The sequence below is a fragment of the Alexandromys fortis genome, unplaced genomic scaffold (genome assembly GCF_014885135.2).
Source record: "Alexandromys fortis isolate MF-2015 unplaced genomic scaffold, M_Fortis_MF-2015_v1.1 scaffold_36, whole genome shotgun sequence".
Lineage (NCBI taxonomy): Eukaryota > Metazoa > Chordata > Mammalia > Rodentia > Cricetidae > Alexandromys > Alexandromys fortis.
In genome coordinates, this window is record NW_026067915.1 from 716,714 (window position 1) to 735,357 (window position 18,644).

The 18,644-nt window shown below is 44.2% G+C and overlaps 1 protein-coding gene across 1 annotated transcript; it reads left to right on the plus strand.

Moving 5' to 3' along the window:
- Nucleotides 1-5,137: 5,137 nt before the first annotated feature.
- On the plus strand, nt 5,138-14,419 carry A4gnt (alpha-1,4-N-acetylglucosaminyltransferase). Its single transcript, XM_050139478.1, has 3 exons — nt 5,138-5,259; nt 5,904-6,377; nt 11,020-14,419. Exons 2-3 carry the CDS (start codon nt 5,967-5,969, stop codon nt 11,626-11,628), a joined length of 1,020 nt encoding a protein of 339 aa, XP_049995435.1. The 5' UTR covers nt 5,138-5,259; nt 5,904-5,966; the 3' UTR covers nt 11,629-14,419.
- Nucleotides 14,420-18,644: the final 4,225 nt, after the last annotated feature.

Genomic DNA, 18,644 nt, shown 5'->3' on the forward strand with positions numbered 1-18,644 from the left:
CAAAGGGAGAAAATGACAGGGGGATGCTGGGAAGATGGCTCAGTAGAGAGGAGAGCTTGGTGCACAAACCTGAGAACCCAAGTTCAAATTACCAGTACCCATGTAAGTAACTAGGCATGGCAGCAGGTGCACGCCTGTAACCCAAGTGCCATGGGATGGAGACAGGAAGATCACTGATGCTGGCTGGCTGCCTGCCAGCCTGTCTCAGAGCAAGGGACTAGGGCAGAGAGTGATAGAGCAAGACACTGGATGTCCTCCATGCACACACATGTCACATATGACACATGCACCCTGAAGGAAGAAAGAATGATGCTGGTGGGAGAAAGGAAACAGAACAATATGTCTGGGATTCTCGTTCAAGGCTGCAAGCACCGTGTTATGTGACACTTGCTGAAGTGTCAGTCCTGGATCTCCGCAGAGCTTGTGAGACAGGCAGCCTTAGCAGCTAAGTCACACTCCAGTAAGCTGCCAGCTTTGCCTTGGCTCTCAGGCAAACTCACCAAAAGCTCAGACAGAAAAGCAATGTCTTAGGAGGGGAGGGAGGGAGGGAGGGAGGGAGAGAGAGAGGGAGGGAGGGAGGGAGGGAGGGAGGGAGGGAGGAGGGAGGGAGGGAGGGAGAGAGGGGAGAGAAGGAGAGGGAGAAGGACAGAAAGAGAGGAAGAGTGATAGAGATTGGTCTCCTTACAAAGGTCTTAATCTGGCCCATACCCTGGAACTCATGCCTGCTGTCAGCATTCACAATACAGCTCTCCTTTAATCTGCGTAATTATTCCACTCCAAAGAAAGTTATTTCGTTCCTTTTGCTAAAAAGAGGGAGATTTAATCTGAATCTTTGATTTACTCTGAAAGTTTGACCTCCAAATACATCACATGAGATTAGGTAAATTTGGGGTGAAGGTGTGACAGAAGAGTCGCCTGTAAGCTTCTGTCAGTTGTATTGAGATATGCTCAGTCCCTCAGACAGTTCTGTGCCACGTGGGTGGTGTGGGTAGGTCTACGATGTCGCCATTTCTCTTGTGGAAGATGGAATTCAACTCTGGATCGGAGGGCTCGGCCACACAGCCTTAGAAAGTGGATGTGAGTGGCTCACCGAGAACATTTATTTTACCTCACTTCCCAGAAGTTGCTTTTATCTGCAGATAAATGTTAAAGGCAGGGGGGAATCACGTCTATTATCACAGTAAAACAAACCAAGAAACATGCTTAATAGCTGTGCAAGGCTTTGTACATAGGGGCATGTTTGATTTAGGTATGACCAAACAAAAAAGAAAGAAAGATTAGGACCACTTTACTGGGAGTCTAAGATAGCTTGCAATTACATAGTGTGATGTCATTAAATCACTGGCTTCTAGTTTAAAATGATATTTTCAGGGTTTAATGATATCATAACTTTTAAGTGTGCGCTACTTCTTTTATTATTTGTTCATGGGTTCCCAAGAACTATCCTGGTTGCTTGACCCTCTGCAGTGAGATGAGGCCCGTGGCTAGCTATCTCTCCATCTAGTCACATCTAGCCAATCAGAGCCCTTTTGGGGCGTTATTTGCTTGAGGAAAGGAATTGGCCACGTGGACAAGCTATCACCTTGGATAATTTGTCTTGGGCTGCTTGTAGCTGAATGTTTTAACAAGTTTATCAGTCCTACTTGTTTGACAAATATATTAAAAACCGGAACTGTGGCAGTAAAGGCCAAAGCAAATAGGCCGAGTGCTACTGGTTTAAGTATTTCCTTTTCACAATAAACCCAAGTTCAAAGAAGCTACAGAAAGGCTAAGTGTACTTTTTAGGTTCAATTCAAGTCAATAAACATTTACTGTTAAAGATCCTTCTAACTTTCCTGGCCTGATACAGAGGGTCCTTTATGCAAGAGAGTGCTTTGCTCCAAATCCTGAACTATTTCTAACTGACATTATCAAAGGGTATGCCTAAGTACAAAGGATTGAAAAAGCTCCCTTCTGATTTGCCCCCCCAAAAGCCCCAACATCCAAGAAACAGCCTCATAAATAGAAATAGAAATAGCACTATATTCAGAATTTATTTCCCATCTTGTTTATTTAATTGGTATGTTGGTGAATTTATCTCTCTCAACACTTCATCAACCAAGACTGTTACCTGGGCTTCATAGTCTGTTGGATTTGGCTTGTACTCTAGTGGAGAAAGGATTCTTTTGCATAAAATAGATGTTCCTAAGAAAATAGATGTTCCTAAGAAAGCAGATGCTACCCAGATCCATATGTGACTCTCAGCAGGATATTCCAACAGACCTGCTGTGCAGAGGTCAGCAGCTCTCTGTTCATCTCCATCAGATGAATATACAGGAGCCCAGTCATTACGCCATTGCTGAGTGAACAACTGTCCCTGGAAAGACACACACACACACACACACACACACACACACACTCCATAGGATTTACTGGCTACCAGATAAAATGAAGTCCAATTAGATGTTTCTAGGGATTGCTTGTGAAGTTTGGGGCTAGTGTCAAGAGCAACAATTTTTTTATTTGTGGTGGGAATGATAAGTAGGGAGACATCCAGGTTCAATGTAAATTATAGTTTCCTGAAATTCATCTTTGTGGATGCTGGGGGTCCATGAAGTCTCCTGACTAGACAGAAACCAGTGAGGTGTAGCAGAAGGAAGAAGTCATATTGGTCCCTCCAGAAAGGATGTCTACATATCCTTGGAAGTTCCATGTGGAGTGATTCAGATGATTGAGGAAGACCAGGGAAGGACATCAAGCTGTGACCCTAAACATTCCTGGAGACCTGTGATTTGCTTTTTGGACACCTACCAACTCACATAGGGTGAGGATTATCTCCTTAAAGGTTCACTGGGCTATAAATTTTATTCATAAATTTAAAAATAATTACCCAGGTAAGTGAGCAGCTTTATGTTTTTATCAAGGAATCCAAATACCATCTACATTAACTTTTGCTTCATTTTGATGGCAGGATTGCATATATCTCAGACTGGCCTCAAACTTGCTATGTGCCTGTGGATGACTCTGAACTCCCGATCCCGATACTCCTGCCTCAGCCCCTCCAGTGCTGGAATCGTGGGTGGGCACCACTCTGCCCAACTCCATCTTCATGGACCTTGTCTTTCCTCTTCTCCCTGATGGGAAGCCACGGTGAGCCTGAAGCAGGCTATTTTCTGCACTTCTTGGGGTCCTAGTTCTTGGCCTGGTGCTCTTGGACTGTGACAGATGCAGGCAGCACTCCACCTGGTGCTCAATCAGCAAGACCTACTTGTGACACTTGAAAGTTCATTGCCTCACTCAAACTCACACTCATGCCCCACTGAAAAGACCACGAACTACGTCGGCGTTTTCTGCCTTGACCACTAGCTCATTTGTTTACGCCAATGTACAAGCAGTTAGTCCCAAGGAAGTTAGTCCCAAGCAGTTAGGAACAAGGAATCTAACACTTCCACAAAGCCATCTCTCTAGTTAGGCTCAAGCAGGCAGCAGGACCACTAATCTTTCCTCCCGTTGGTATGAAAGAACAGCCACATCTATTCAACTTCTAGAACTCTCAAAAGATGCCAGATTGCCTTGAGCCCAGAGTTAACCAGGTCCACAGAAGAAATCCAGTTCCTAAAGGAGGACCACATGGAGAACAAAGAGCTAGTTCTGGGGATGCTCAGAAAAAGAAACCCAGATGTTGTTGGTGGGAGGCTATTCGTTCATTCCCATCTGCCCAGCCCCAAAATAATCACACAGAAACTATAGTAATTGAATCACTGCTTGACTTATTAGTTCTAGCTTCTTATTGGCTAACTCTTACATCTTAAATTAACACGTTTTTATTATTTTATATTGTACCTCGAGGCTCTTACTGTAGCTTTGGAGCCTGTCCTGGAACTAGCTCTTGTAGACCAGGCTGGTCTCAAACTCACAGAGATCTGTCTGCCTCTGCCTCTCAAGTGCTGGGATTAAAGGCGTGTGCCACCACTGCCAGGTTTCTGACTCTACCTTTTTTCTCCCAGCATTCAGTTTAGTTTTCTTGCCTAGCTTTATTCTGCTAAGCCACTGGCCGAAACAGATTTATTCATTAACCAATAAAAGCAACACATAGATAGAAGGACTTCCCACACCACCCAGCGATATCAAGAAATGGGACAGCTCCAACTCTCTTAATGTAGGACTGGATCCACAGTTTGTCCAGTAGCATGATTATACTACAGCATCTAGGGGAACCTATTTTTGCTTAAGAGGAAGCTCTGGACTGAGGACAGGTGATTCTCTGAGCAGAGAACATTTTCTTTTCTCTCTCTCTCTCTCTCTCTCTCTCTCTCTCTCTCTCTCTCTCTCTTTCTCTCTCTCTCTCCTTCCCCCCCCCCCGCCTTCTTTCTTTCCTACCTTTCTTTTGGTTTTTCTGAGACAGGGTTTCTCTGTGTATCACTGGCTGTCCTGGAACATGATCTGTTTGTAGACCAGGCGGGACTCAAACTCAGAGATCCACTTGCCTCTACCTCCTGAGTGCTGGGATTAAGGGCTACCACTGCCTGTCCAAAGAACAGTTTGAAGAGGCTTGGTGAATACCCACATTAGGGGCCTTGCAGCTCAACCATGGAGGGTGAAGACCCTTTGGGGAAACCCACCTTAATTGAGGGTGATCAAGCTGACATTGTGAGAGTGAGAGGAGGCTCCTAGCCCACAATGGTACCTCAAGGCAAAAAAGACCCCTCCTGCAGCCGTTGTAGCAGACACCAGGGGATCCGTTCTCATTGGACATCCCCGGGCCTTTGGGATGCTGGAGTTTGTCCTCTGCTTTGATGGTGCAAACAGACTTTCTCTTCTTTTCATCAAACTATTACCATTTAATCATGATCTCAAAGGAGAAATCTGGGTAGTTTACACACGGTCTGGTAAAGAACCTCTCCCAAGACTCTGCCCATGAGTTTGGTTCAAGCTAACCTGAGCAGGTGCATGATGGCACCAGCATCAGCTGTCATCTAGCTTCCTCCACCTGAGAGGATCCTCTTGAAGCAGGCTTGCCCAGTGTGGGGGTCATCTGAAAAGTCTCGTGAGCTCCTGTTATCCCCACACACCTACTTTCAGGGGAGGGGGAGGAGCCTAGTGAAGGGAGGAGCTTCCTAGGGGAGTTCTTGGGTTTAGTCTTAATCTTCTGCCAATGATTCACTTCCCTCTGTGTGGTTGAATTGGAAGATTGGGCAGTGAGTTATCAGAATGTATACAGGAAAAACGTGTCCTCACTTCTAAGACCTCAAGGACTGGTGAACTGTGAGTCTCTGACTGGTAAGTGAGCTCTGGGCTCCTGGATTTGAGTTTTCTGACAGAGTTACATGGAAGGCAAAAAAATGGGCCTTTTAGGAATCAAGATCCCTGCTGTCTTGGAGTCAGCTTGAGTTCAAGCAGCCTTCTGCAGGGTGGGAGGCACTGTGGTGACAGCCGGAGCCTGGCCTTTGGTGGTAAGTGATTCAGGTTTGAGTCACAGCTCCAGTGCTGGCGAACTATGCTCACAATGTAACCCTCTAACGTTCAGTTTAGAGCTTTGGTTATTTTTCTTCTGAATTCTGTTAATTTTTGAACATGTTATATTCAATTTTTCTCTATCTGTGGTCATAGTTTGGAAAACTGGTGATACTTTGGACTCTTTTACTATTTATATTAGTGATTTTTTTCTTTTGTTTCATTGACTTGGTTAGACTTGTCAGAATAATATTGATTGGTAAAAATGATGATTGCTTTCCTTTCTCCTGTTAAGACACTTTGTGCACTGATAGTATATATATTAAATTGTCTTCCTATATAAATCTAAATCTAAGATGAATTTTTTATAATATTGCTAGGCTTGACTTGATTATATTTCACTTGAGACGTCTTTCATCTTATCAATAAGTGATAGTCTTCTTCATTTTCTTGCATGCTACCTCTATTAGAACCACCAGGGTGAATTCTGATGAACTGTGTTGCTTAAAGAGAGGCTGGGAGAGCTGGAGGACATGCTGAAGGAACTCCATGTCTCCCTGTCGCTGGTCCTGATGTTTGCCTGTGGCCTGCTCTACCAACTCACCCTGAGGTCTCAATGCTTCTTTGCCTGCCTGCCTCTCTTCACATCTCCACAGGGGCCGGATGGCCTCTTGCGCAGTGGACGAAGCATCGTGTTCATAGAGACGTCGGAAAGAGTGGAGCCACCTCCACTGGTCACCTGTGCTGTGGAGTCTGCTGCCAAAATCTACCCCGAGCAGCCCATCATCTTCTTTATGAAAAAGCTCAGCAATGCCACACAGCTGACCCCTAACGCCAGCTACCCAGCCTTCTCCCTGCTCTCAGCCATAGACAATGTTTTCTTTGTCCCTTTGGACATGAAAAAACTGTTTGAAGACACACCCTTGTTTTCATGGTACACCAAAGTAAGTGTGCATTGAGAGAGTCTGTGTTGGAAGGGAGAAACAGAGGCAGTAAGAATATGGGTCCAATACACTCACTGTAGACAGGCAACCCGAAGACAGGGGCTCAGGAAATAATCAAATGTAGACCTCAGACTAATAGGTTGGACTTCCGATTCAGGTAAATGGGAGACACATCGGTTAAGTGATTGGGCTGGTTTCCTTTGCATTGAGTCTTATTTCTTTGAGTCTCGTCGGTATTTTGGAGGCTCTTTTTTAACTAAATGAAAATTCTTTTTATCTTTTCTAGGTACATACACGGAACACTTATTTTTCCCTATACTTTAAAGCCCATCTATGTTAAACCTTTTCAACACCAGAGGTGGAAACTAAGCAATATTATTCAGCAAGGCTCAGTGGCATGCTGCTCCATGAGATTGGATTGTAGCTAGAAATGACCGAGAAGCCCCCAGAACTCCTAGGAATCCAATAATCCTCTTCTTAGCAGTATGTCGAAATAAGGAAATAATATTTCAGTGTACTGTTGGTCCCACAGGAGATGCGCAGTTGGGTAGTGTTTAAGAGAATTAGCGTGCAGTTACTCAAGGGTTCCGTTAGATAGGGCTTCACTAAGCTTTTCCTCTTTGGTTTTAACTGACTTCTTATGGGAGGTATAAGACAGCATAGAATGAAAGCGTCCTTTCCATTATAATGCAATTATAATGATTTCAGCTAGGCAACGATTGCTAGCATTAAAGAGAACGGAGGAAGCCTTCATGGGGCATACCCCAATAACCCTACTGTGTGGGAGGTAGAGGTAGGGAAAGCAGGAATGTAAAGTCATCTTTGGCTTCATAGCAACTTGTAGGCCAGTCTGGGCTAAAATTTGAGACTTTGAAAAAACACAAAATTCTGAAAACCAAAGACAAATCAAGTCCTTCTAACAAATAAGCAAACACAAACTAAAGAAACCCAACAGTTGTTACAATAGATGCTTGAATATGATAGAAATAGAAGTGACTTTTAGAAAGATTGATTTTATAACAAAAATTTTCTAACTTTTGTTTTTATGAGACAGGGTTTCTCTGTGTAAGAGCTCTGGCTGTCCCAGAACTCACTTTGTAGACCAGGCTGGCCTCGAACTCACAGAAATCTGCCTGCCTCTGCTTCCTGAGTGTTGGGATTTCAGGCGTGCGCCGCCACCACCCAGCAGAAAGTTATTTTTCAGTACAAATAATTTAAAAGTTGGTGTCATAACATTTGCTTGTCACATGAAGTTATATCTAAATTCTCATCCACCCTATATCAAATGTCAGCAGATATTTAAGCTTTGTGAGCCAAGTAGCAAAAGTGAGGGTTTTGTATCTATTGCTGTGTTAGTTTGCCAGGGCTCAGACTTGGTGACCCTCAGCAACAGACGTTTAGGCTCTCAGCTCTGGGAGCCACAGACACAGATTCCTTAACAGCTTCTGGTGGCCAAGCCGCTCCTTGGCTTGTATCCCATCCATCTACGCTGCCTCCTCCTTTAAACCCCTTTTTACCTCTGTGTGGGTACAGTCTCCGTCCACCCCATTCTTTGACTGACATCTGTGATATTTTTCAAGGACTCAACAGCATGATCCAGGATCATCACCCCGTTTCAATATCCTTGACTTTATCATATCTGTAAACATCCTCTCCCCATATTTATAGGTTCCCAGGAATCAGGGCCTGCTATCTTGGGGGCAGTAATTATTTAGCCTGTTAATAAAAGGAATAATAGCCTATTCATAAAAAGAGAAGAAGCCCTTTCCCTCCCCTGCCCTGTCTTGCCTCATTAGCGGGGTTCTGGTGTGTTGGTGTGTGGTTGGCAGGCTTGAATCTAGTTGCTATCACTTGTCAGACTAAGCTGTAACCCCCAGGGGAACGCTTCTTATAGATTAGGTTGGCAGTGGCTGAGATTGAGGGAAGTTTCTGGGATCATTATCACTTTGATCTCCAGTGACTTTTAGATGCCAATGTCCCATCTGTTCTAAGAGCCCGTAAATATCAAATTGGAACTGGCCAGGAGGAAGTGGATCAATTCAAATGTATTAAGTGTCCATATGTTAGTCTTGGCAGTTGTCAGCAGCAGGGTTCCTGGAAGGTAGGTGTCACTGTCCCAGGAGCAGCAGGGGATAGAACAGGCCAGGAAGGCAGGTGGGTGCCAGGGATAGACGGGACAGACAGCTTAGTCCGTGCCCTAGGATTGCAGAATCTTTCCCATACCTGGGCTAGACTGTTCTCTAAACCTTGGAAAAAGAAATCTCAAAGCATGTTATTTTGGGGGATGCTGCAAACTCTGTCTTTTTCTCACAGATGAATCACTCGGGAGGAATACTAAAGCCTCATTATGGTTCTGAACTAAGGAAACTTCAGCCCTATGTAGAACTCTCCTTCAGTGTAATGGATAAACGACTTCTTGGAACCAAAATCCTTTGAAGCAAAGCTCGGGTTGTGCTAAGATGGACCTAGATTTTTTTTAGGAGTAAAGTGGGCCCTGCGATGCATAGCCCTTAGGTGTCTGCTCCAGTGTGGTCTGTAGGGTTCTGTGCCAGGGTGTGTAGCTACAGCATTCATGCCATGATACCCTTGAGGGAACTGGGTCATGACATGGTCTGTCCCAGCTGGGCCTCCACAGGAGATAAACGGGGCGTGTGCGTGTGTGGCACCTGTTAGCGTCCATTGTGCCATCATTTCCTAAGGGCTGCTGAGTTTGCTTTACGAACCCCATAGGTAGTTGTAGCCCTCGAAGATGTCCAGCATCAGCCTGGACATCGTTCTCAGTCCTCTTTCTGCCACTCACCCCGTCTTCGGCGGATGGCAGACTAATGCTCACATCCAGGCAGGAGGTTCTTCTGCTTTTCTAAGTCCTTTGATGCTCTCTGTCTCTTAGTTCCGTCACAACCCCTAAGTTCCCAAGTTAGGCTGATTTTTATCAAAATGTAGTTTCTTTTGCATGAATGACTATCTGATGACAGGTGGCTCAGGTTCAAATTCAGCTGGTACCTGAGGACAAGCGATGGAGCATCTCGATCCTTCAGTTCCTCGTTTGAAAGGTAGAATGACCATGCCCTTCGTCTTGGGGATCTGTGCAGATTATAAAGTGCTCAGAATGATCGCCAGCTATGAACTGTTTCTGAGGTTTCCGCAACTGTAAATGATGATGGATTGTTTCCAGAAAATGCGAGTTTTTTTTTAACAAAGCTTTTGCTAGCTTGCTTTTATTCTTCATAGTAGAGTTTCAACTCATTTTTAAAAGTCAGAACCAAAGACCTTCATTTAATCTTTTACTTGATATACTTAAATTCTGAAAAACTTATTTGGTTTTTTATTCAAAATCTTTCCATGCCAAAGGGGAACACTATGATTTATACTGATTTATTCTTATTCCTCTGGGTTCCTCTTCTGTTTGGCTTGTATTTTAGCATTTACAGTGATTCTTTCCTATGGACTTACCCACCATTCTACCCAACAGCGAAGGCTGACCTGTTTTTATCTGGAATATGATCCCTGATCACTTCTCTCCTTCCCACCAGATTATCACCCTTGTCCAAGGCTGGATTACCTCAAGGAGTGCCTCGCCTGCTTCTTTGCTTCTGTCCCCATTCATTCCCCTCATTGGCCCAGACTCTTGTCTGCATCTCAGTTAAAGTGACCCTTGGAAAACCCCTTTCTGTTCAACCTGCCAAATAATTTCAAAGCTTGGTCCCATGAAGATATCACCTACATGATCTTTCCCTTTTCCGTACTCAACTCTCTTTTCATTGCCTGTCCCTCTCCCTCCCCCTCCACTCCGCTTCTGCCTCATGGTCAACATGCTTCTTCTGCCTTGGGGCCCTTGCAGTTGCTGACGGCTCCAGCTTAGACCTTTCTCCCAGATGTTTTCACAGTGCAGGCGCACCCATCTACAACATTCAAGTTTCGGCTGGAACCTAATGTAACATTCTGTGCTCTCTCATCCCTTTATAGTCCCCCCACTGGTCTTTTTATTCCTTTCATAATCCTTATCAACACCCAATACAGTATATATTTGTTTATTATCGATCTCCTCCCAGGGGGATTGTTCCTGTTTGTTCAAGGACACTATGCACCAAGCACTGTGTAGTAAATAGGTCCTCAGCAAACTTCACTGAAGGAACTTTCAAGCAAACAAAGGCATGTGTTCAGGCAGGGGCAAATTCTTTTTCTTTCCCCCAATTCCTCAACTAGTGTATTGATTTTCTTTCCGAGTTTCCTAGCTTGTTTTTATTTTTTATTTATTTTTAAAAATATCAGTCTTCAACATTTTGAGGACTTAAAAAAAATCCACCCTTCTCAGCTTCACCTTTATGGTTATTGTCACCCACATGGAAGACAGACTCACACTGTTCACTGTGAAATTCCTGCTGAATTTTGCCTCTATCTTTCCATTGCTTTGATGAAAGAAAACCCATTTTTTTTAATGTTCAATAGCTGCTAAAATTTTTTTACATTGATACCAATTGCTGCAAACTCTTTACTTCAGGGGAAATTGGAGGGTGAAGGTAGGTTGAGAAATTTGTAAAGTTTGGCTTGCAGTCAAATAAATTTTGGGGACTCTACCTTGTTATGGTCCTTCCTAGCCTCCCTTAACTGCTTGCGGGCTCATTTGTACCTGTTCCCATAGGTCAACAGCAGTAAGGAGAAACACTGGCTCCATGTCAGCTCGGATGCATCCCGCCTGGCTATCATCTGGAAATACGGGGGCATCTACATGGACACCGATGTCATCTCTATCAGGCCCATCCCCGAGGAGAACTTCTTGGCAGCCCAGGGTTCCCAGCACTCCAGTAATGGGGTGTTTGGGTTCCTCCCCCACCACCCCTTTCTGTGGGCCTGCATGGAGAACTTTGTTGAGCACTATAACTCACACATTTGGGGCAACCAAGGTCCCAAATTGATGACAAGGATGTTAAAGATGTGGTGCAAACTCCAAGACTTCCAAGAGCTGGGTGACCTGAAGTGTCTGAATATCTCCTTCCTCCATCCCCAGAGATTTTACCCTATCCCTTATCCCGAGTGGAGGCTCTACTACCAAGTGTGGGATACAGAGCCGAGCTTCAACAACTCCTATGCCCTGCATTTGTGGAACTACATGAATCAAGAGGGCAGGACTGTGGTTCGAGGAAGCAACACCCTGGCAGAAAATCTCTATCGAAAGCACTGTCCTAAAACTTACAGGGCTCTGATTCAAGGCGCAAAAGGGGCAGTGTCCAGGGAGCCAGGTACGGGTTAACAGACAGAGGGCTCCTACTGCTATGGGGAACTGGACACTTCTGGGCTGCCCCACTCTCACTAGGTCTCCATCGTCTCTAGGGCTAGGAGCGAATCCATATCTTCAGGATTAACTTTCTCCGGTGGCAGCAGCATACTTCCAACGAAAAGTGGCTGTAGACACAGAAGTTTGTTTATCCTTGGTGGGACAGCAAGTGTGAAGGCAGGTAATCTAGGACAGGTAGGTATTTTAACAGTGGCCATGGGAAGCCTAGGCTTGAATCTTCCTGTTTGGTGTCCTAGCGTGTGTAGTCCAAGCTCCATGTGGCTGCTGAACCTCCAGCCCATCATCTGGTTATTCCAGACACTAGAATGGCAGGAGAAAAGAAAAAAAAAATGCATTTCATAAAGCCTTTATGTAAGTACTTTAAAAGTGCAAATACCATGTACCCTTGCATCTCCCTGGCTAGACTGTAGCTGCAAGACAGGCTGGTGGGGTAGCTAGCTAATAGGTCTGTTTATGTTCTATTTTATTTAATATTGTGAGATTAATTTTAACACCCATCAGAATGAAAGGAACATGGTTGTTGTTGTTGATTTGATTTTTGAGACAAGGTCTCTTGATGCCGTTCTGGCTGTCCTGGAACTCACGATGTAGACCAGAATAGCATCCAACTCAGAGATCTACCTGCTTCTGTTTCCTGAGGGCTGGGATTAAAGGTGTGTAGCATCATACCCAGCCCTTGACTTTGACATCTGTATTAATCCACTTTCTGCTGCTATAACAAAATACTGGAAGTGGTAAATTTATTAAGAAAAGAGATTTATTTATCTCTTTGATTTGGAGGTTGGAATCTTGACTCAGATGACTCAGTCTGTTTGGCCTCTAGTGAAGCCCTCATTGGAAGAGGGCATAACAGTGGCAGGACACATGGAGAAGAGGTCCCATGGTGAATTGGGAAGCCAGAAAAGTGGAAGAACCAGGCCCTTTGCACACACCCCCATGGGAGTGATCAGGGGGGAGGCCTTGCTGTCTATCCCGGTTGGGCCTCAAGCTCTCGGTCCTTTTTCCTAAGCCTCAGAGGGCTGGGATCACAGCTGTGTGCCACCATGGCCAGCGCAGGCTTCCTCTTTTTGTAAGAACTAACTGCAATCCCATCAAAGGTACATTTATTCCTTCAGATGATGGAAACTTCCCATAAGTTCATTGCATCCCCCTTCTTCTCAAATGTTCTACCACCCCTCCACATTGTCACACGGGAGAATGAGCTTAAAACACAGGAGCCCACGTGTAAATTACAGCAGCGTTCACTAATCCATTAAGTCAGTAAATACTGATCGGTTTTCCTGGGTACCAAGAGCTAATTTAGGGGCCAAAGATGAGGGTGAACCAGTCAGTCTTGGTCTCAACACATGTGTCCTAACTACTGGCCCCTTGTCCTTAGGAACGTCTCCTCCCATCCCCAGCCTGCCTTCCACACACCATCACTTTCCGATGCACACATCTGGCCTATCACAGCTGTTGCTTCAGAGCATATGATGAGCTCGAGCAATTGAAATCTGTTTCTTCCCAAATTCAGATGAAAACTGACTTCCTCCAAGCATCACGCTGTATACCATGAACACATGTGATTTTTATTTTTCCATTAAAATACAAATAAATTCACTTCTGCCTCTCAAGAGGCATGAAAATTAATATTGTTGATTTTTTTTTCTGTAAGCAGTTATCAACCAAGGCTTTCTAGAATTTCCATCTTGGTTGTTTGCTTTATGGAAAAATTTATACTTTTTTCCAAACACAAAATTATGATGTCTTATGCGACTCTACATCCATCTGTTGCCTTTTATTCTTAAATTTTCCTTTTCAAGAATCATGGCTCTGATAGTCTTATTTAGAAACTGGGGGAGATGGCTCACTGGGCAAAGGTACTTGCTGCCTGATGGCCCGAATATGAGCCTTGGAACTCATGTGGTAGAAAGGAGAACCAGCTCCTGCAAGTTGACCTCTGACCTCCACGTGTGTGTGCTGTTGTGTACATGTACACACACACACACACACACACACATGTAAAGAGACCAAACAACCCAAAACATTCACAAGTCCTGTGTCCTGCCTTGGATTTATGTATTCCATTACTTGCTGTAGTCTCTGACATCTGACTCCCCAGTCAGGTTGTGCGTCCCTCTCCCCCACCATGATGCTCTCTCTTTGTGTCCTGAGACAGTGAACCCTGGTGTTCAGTGTTTCGCAAATGAGAATTCCATGTTAGCCCTGTTGGGAAGGAGCAGGTCGGCTCTTATTGCTGTCTCTGAAGAATGCTTTCCAGCTAAGCACCCTGAACACAGACGTTTGAGGGAGTTGAGTGAAAACCCTCTGAACTTCTCAAACATATATACAATTTCCAGTGAGACCAAATAGTCAACAGCAATGTCATGTGAGATTCCTTAGGCTGGGTTCTACTTGTATGGATTTTTTTGATGCAATAATGATACTTTGATGTTTATAGAGTCCCTTGTTTTGCAGTAAAATGAGTTTTTGATTAGTAAGTGTGCAAAATAAATTAACAACTTGTAAGGAATACCATCTGTATGGTAGAAAATGGTGAATTTAAAACACTTCTAGTGGTTTGAGGAAAACAGAACAGTGCAATTTTTTTGTTCATTTTGAAAAGGTTGATTGTTACCTATGTTTAACGGGATTTATATTTTCTTATTCTATGTAGTATATAATAGCATTTTTTAAATGTTGGGATATTTTTCTATTTTTATTGATCTGTAACCACTCTGTATGTTTAGAACACTAATATTTTATTATTATGCTGCTATTTTTCAGTTTTTTGATTGTACTATTTAAATTAAAAAAATATTCTTTTGTAATTTCACATATGAGTATAGTGCATTTAAATTATATCGAATTAGTGCTGCCTGTCTGTACATGACTGTAGGACACTACCCACTGAAACACGGGCAACCTGCCACAGGCCATACTGTTGAAGAATGCTGACTCTCCCTGTCTCAGCATCCACCGACTGACAATAGCTCTTCAGGTAAAGGTAGGGCCTCATGAGTCCCTTCCTTCTCTTGCGGTTGACTGGGTTGATCTTGTGCCGTCTTGGATCACTGACTACAGCTCCTGTGGACCCATGAGTTCTTTGGCCCTGTTCTGTCCAGAAGATGTTAGTTCCCAGCAATCTTCCCTGACCTCTGGCTCTTAAAATCTTTCCATCTTCTCTTCTGTGATGTTCCCTGAGTCTTGAGGATAAAGGAGTTATGATATATATGTCACATTTAGGAATGAACACCCAACAGTCACTTATTTTCGGTATTTTGATCTGCTTTGAGTCTTTGTATTGATTGCTATCTGCATAAGGAATTTATCTGGAGCTGGGCCCTGGTGACACAGGCCTTTAATCCCAGCACCTGGGAGGCGACTCTTTGTGAGTTCAAGGCCAGCCTGTCTACAGAGTGAGTTCCAGGACAGATTCCAAACCTACACAGAGAAACCCTGTCTCAAAACAAAAATAAAAATAAAAAACAAAAAACAAAAAACCACCATGAGAACAAAACAAACCAAAAAAGAAAATATGGCCTTGTTTGAGGAGGTGGGTCACTGAGGGTGGGCTTTTGACATCCAGTGACTCACTCTTCTCTTCCTGCTGCCTGTGGATCAGGATATAGAGCTGTCAGCTGCTTCTCCAGCACCATTCCTGCCGTGTCTACTACCACATCGAGTTTGCCTTAGCAAAGGAAGGCAACCAATTTATTCACAGGGAAACTGAGGCTGGTGGAAACCACACACAGGTACTTTTGGCTAACTTCCATAAACTTTGAGGATTACAATGAGAAGACAGCTGGGAAGCCAATAGCCAAGCATGCTCAGTGTGCGCCCAGAAGGACATACCATGGACCACCCAGGCCTGAGCTGAGCCTAGAGATCCTGGGGCTCATTTACAACCCTGAGGGTTAAGAGTTTACTTTTTCTTCTTTACAGCTAAAAAAAAAAAAAAAAAAAAAAAAAGTGAAAGTCAGAGAGGTTATAGTGACTTTCTCAGAGTTACACAGTTTGGGGATGAGGGATATGGATTTGTCCTTGATTTTAAAGCCTGGATACTTTGCTCTCAGGTAGAAGGGAGGAAGAGCAATATTTGTTACTGAAGGACATAATATAGATATTCTTATTTGTTCCTGGTTTCTGATCACCATTTCCTCCCACACTTAAAATCTGTGATAAAATCTATCTATCTATCTATCTATCTATCTATCTATCTATCTATCTATCTATCTATCTATCTATCTATCATCTATCTAATATAGTTTGCTGTTTTAGCCATTTTTAGTGTAAAATTCAGGATGTTAAGCACTCATATTGCCATGCAATCACTGCTGGCATACCTGGAAGTTTTTCACCATTCCCAGCTGAAGCTCTGCACTCATCAAGGGCAACTCTGTGGTACAGATAATAAAAACCAGGGACAGATATTGGGGGGTCTAACCAGAAAAGCAGAAACACAAGGCAGCCAAGCCACAAGAGAAGTCTTACCTCTACCAAGGGTGGGTGACTGCAGACTAAACAAACTAAGCCTCTCTCTCCTCTCATTTTTCTATTCCCTCTAGTGCTGCGATTAAGGGCCTATGACTCCCTAGTACTGGGATTAAAGGTGTGAGCCACCACCACCTGGATTTGTTTTCTGCATTGATCTTGTATAGCCCAGGGGGGCCTTGAACTCACAGAGATCCATCTGCTTCTGCCTCCCAAATCCTGGGGTTAAAGTTGTGTGCCACCACTGCCTAACCTCCAGTGGTTTAGCTTTTCCCTTCTGACCTTTAGGTAAGCTTTATTTATTAAAGCACAAATAAAATATCACTATACAACTTCTTACTTCCCATCTCTATTGACCCTGGCAACCACTCTCCTACGTTCTGTCCCGTGCAGTGGTTTGAATGGAAATGATCCCCACAGGCCCCCATAAAATGGCACAATTAGGAGGTATGTGTGGCCTTGTTGAAGAAGGCGTGGCTTCGTTGGAGGAAGTATGCCACTGGGAGTGGGCTTTGAGGTCTCAAAAGCTCAAGCCAGGTCCAGTGTGTCACTTCCTGTTCCTGCTGCCTGCCAAGGTGGATGTGGAACCCCAGCTACCTCTCCAGCACCATGTCTGCCTACATGCTGGCATGCTTCCTGCCATGATGCTAATGGTCTAAACCTTTGAAGTGTAAGCCGGCCCCGATTAAGTGTTTTCTTTTATAAGAGTTGCTGTGGTCACGGTGTGTTAAGATAATCTTCACGGCAATAAAACCCTAAGCCATCTTGTAAGTGGACGGCAAGCCTCTTTCATTTTATGATGAGCTTGTTTACTTTGCTTATCTGTTAGCTCGTCAATATAAAAATCAGTATATAATGGCTGGGCAGTGGTGGTGCATTCAAGAGGCAGAGACAGGCGGATCTTTGTAAGTTTGAGGCCAGTCTGGTCTACAGACAAACCCTGTCTTGAAAAACTAACACCCCCCCCCCCCAAAAAAAATCAGCATATAAAAGGAAGAAGGTTTATTTTTGCTCACGGGTCTAGAGATTTCTACAGAGGGCAGAGTTGTTTGCCCCATTGCTTTGGCTTGTGGTAATCTGTTTTAGTAGAGTGAAATCTCTCACCCCAGGCACGAAAGCAGGATCTGGGGACTCACTGTCACATTCAAGGTCTCTACCTAATACATTGACGTCTACCAGCTAGGCGCCATCTCTTCAATGTCCCACCAGCTTTCTGCAGTACCATGCTAGGGCCCATGGCTTTACCACATGGACTTGGGGACACTTAACCAAACAACAGCAGTGATGTTATTATGAACGGGGACTCCAGAAAGGGATCAGGTCATGAGTCCCAATCATGACCTCATAGCTGGATTCAGTGCCCTTCTAGAGGAATCTGCAAGGACGACTAGACCCTTTTGTGGGTCCGTCAGGAAACAGGTGTCTAAACAGACAAAGATAAAGTTGATTCATGTTATAGCATGTTATAACACTTCGCAGTACTTCCTCCCTCTTTAAGGGTGAATGATAGTCCATTATATGTATAAACTACGTGTTGCTTATCCAATTAGCTGTCAATGGGCACTTGTTTCTGCATTTTGGCTGTCTTGAATAACACTAGTATTTTATTTTACAGTGTGTGTGTGTGTGTGTGTGTGTATGCTCAAATATCAGAAAGCAGCTTTCCGGAGATTTTGCTTTCCTTCCACTGTGTGGGTTATAGGAGTTCAACTCAGGATATCAGACTAGGTGACAAAGCCTGTTACCTGCTGAGCCATCTTACCAGCCCGATAGTGCTATTTTAAATACCAGTGTCCCACAACCAAGGCAACTATTGCGAAAGATTGCATTTAATTGGGAGCTTAACAGTTTCAGAGGCTTAGTCCATTATCACAGAGGGGATGACAGAAGGCAGGCATCGTGATGGAGAAGTAGCTGAGAGACCCATCCTGATCTGAAAGCAGAGAGAACGAGAGACTGGGTTTGGCATGGTCTTTTTGAAACTTCAGAGCTCACCTGGAGGGACACACTTCCTCCAACAAGACACCTCCCAATCCTTCCAATCCTTTTAAACAGCGCCACTCCCTGGGGACATTCAAAGCCTATGGGAATCTTTCCAATTCAAGACACAACACGTTAATTGTTGGATCACATGGCAACCCAAAGTAACTTCTCCACGGAGTCCCCATTTTGTTTTCAACAGTAGCAATACCATTTTGTATCCCATCAACAATGCCCAAATATTTGAGTTTCTCTCCACCATTGCCAACACTTATTTCCAGTGCTTTCATTCTTGCCGTCCCAAGATGCAGAGCTTGGCCTGTAGAGCAAGGCCTTAAGACACAACCCCCACCTCCAACTTAAAATTAATGAGCCATAAGGAGAAGGAAGCAGGGTCCGTATCAGGAGAGAGAAAATAATTCCCCCCAACTCCTGTCCCAGCTTTCTGGGATCCGGATAAGGGATCCGGAAAGCTGTTGCCATCTGACCAAACCCGAGCACTCTGAAGTCTCTCCTAA

Coding starts and splice junctions, on each gene's coding strand:
- A4gnt (XM_050139478.1), top strand. CDS start 5,967: ATGCTGAAGGAACTCCATGTCTCCCTGTCGCTGGTCCTGATGTTTGCC. Junction 6,378..11,019: donor TGTTTTCATGGTACACCAAA/GTAAGTGTGCAT, acceptor CTGTTCCCATAG/GTCAACAGCAGTAAGGAGAA.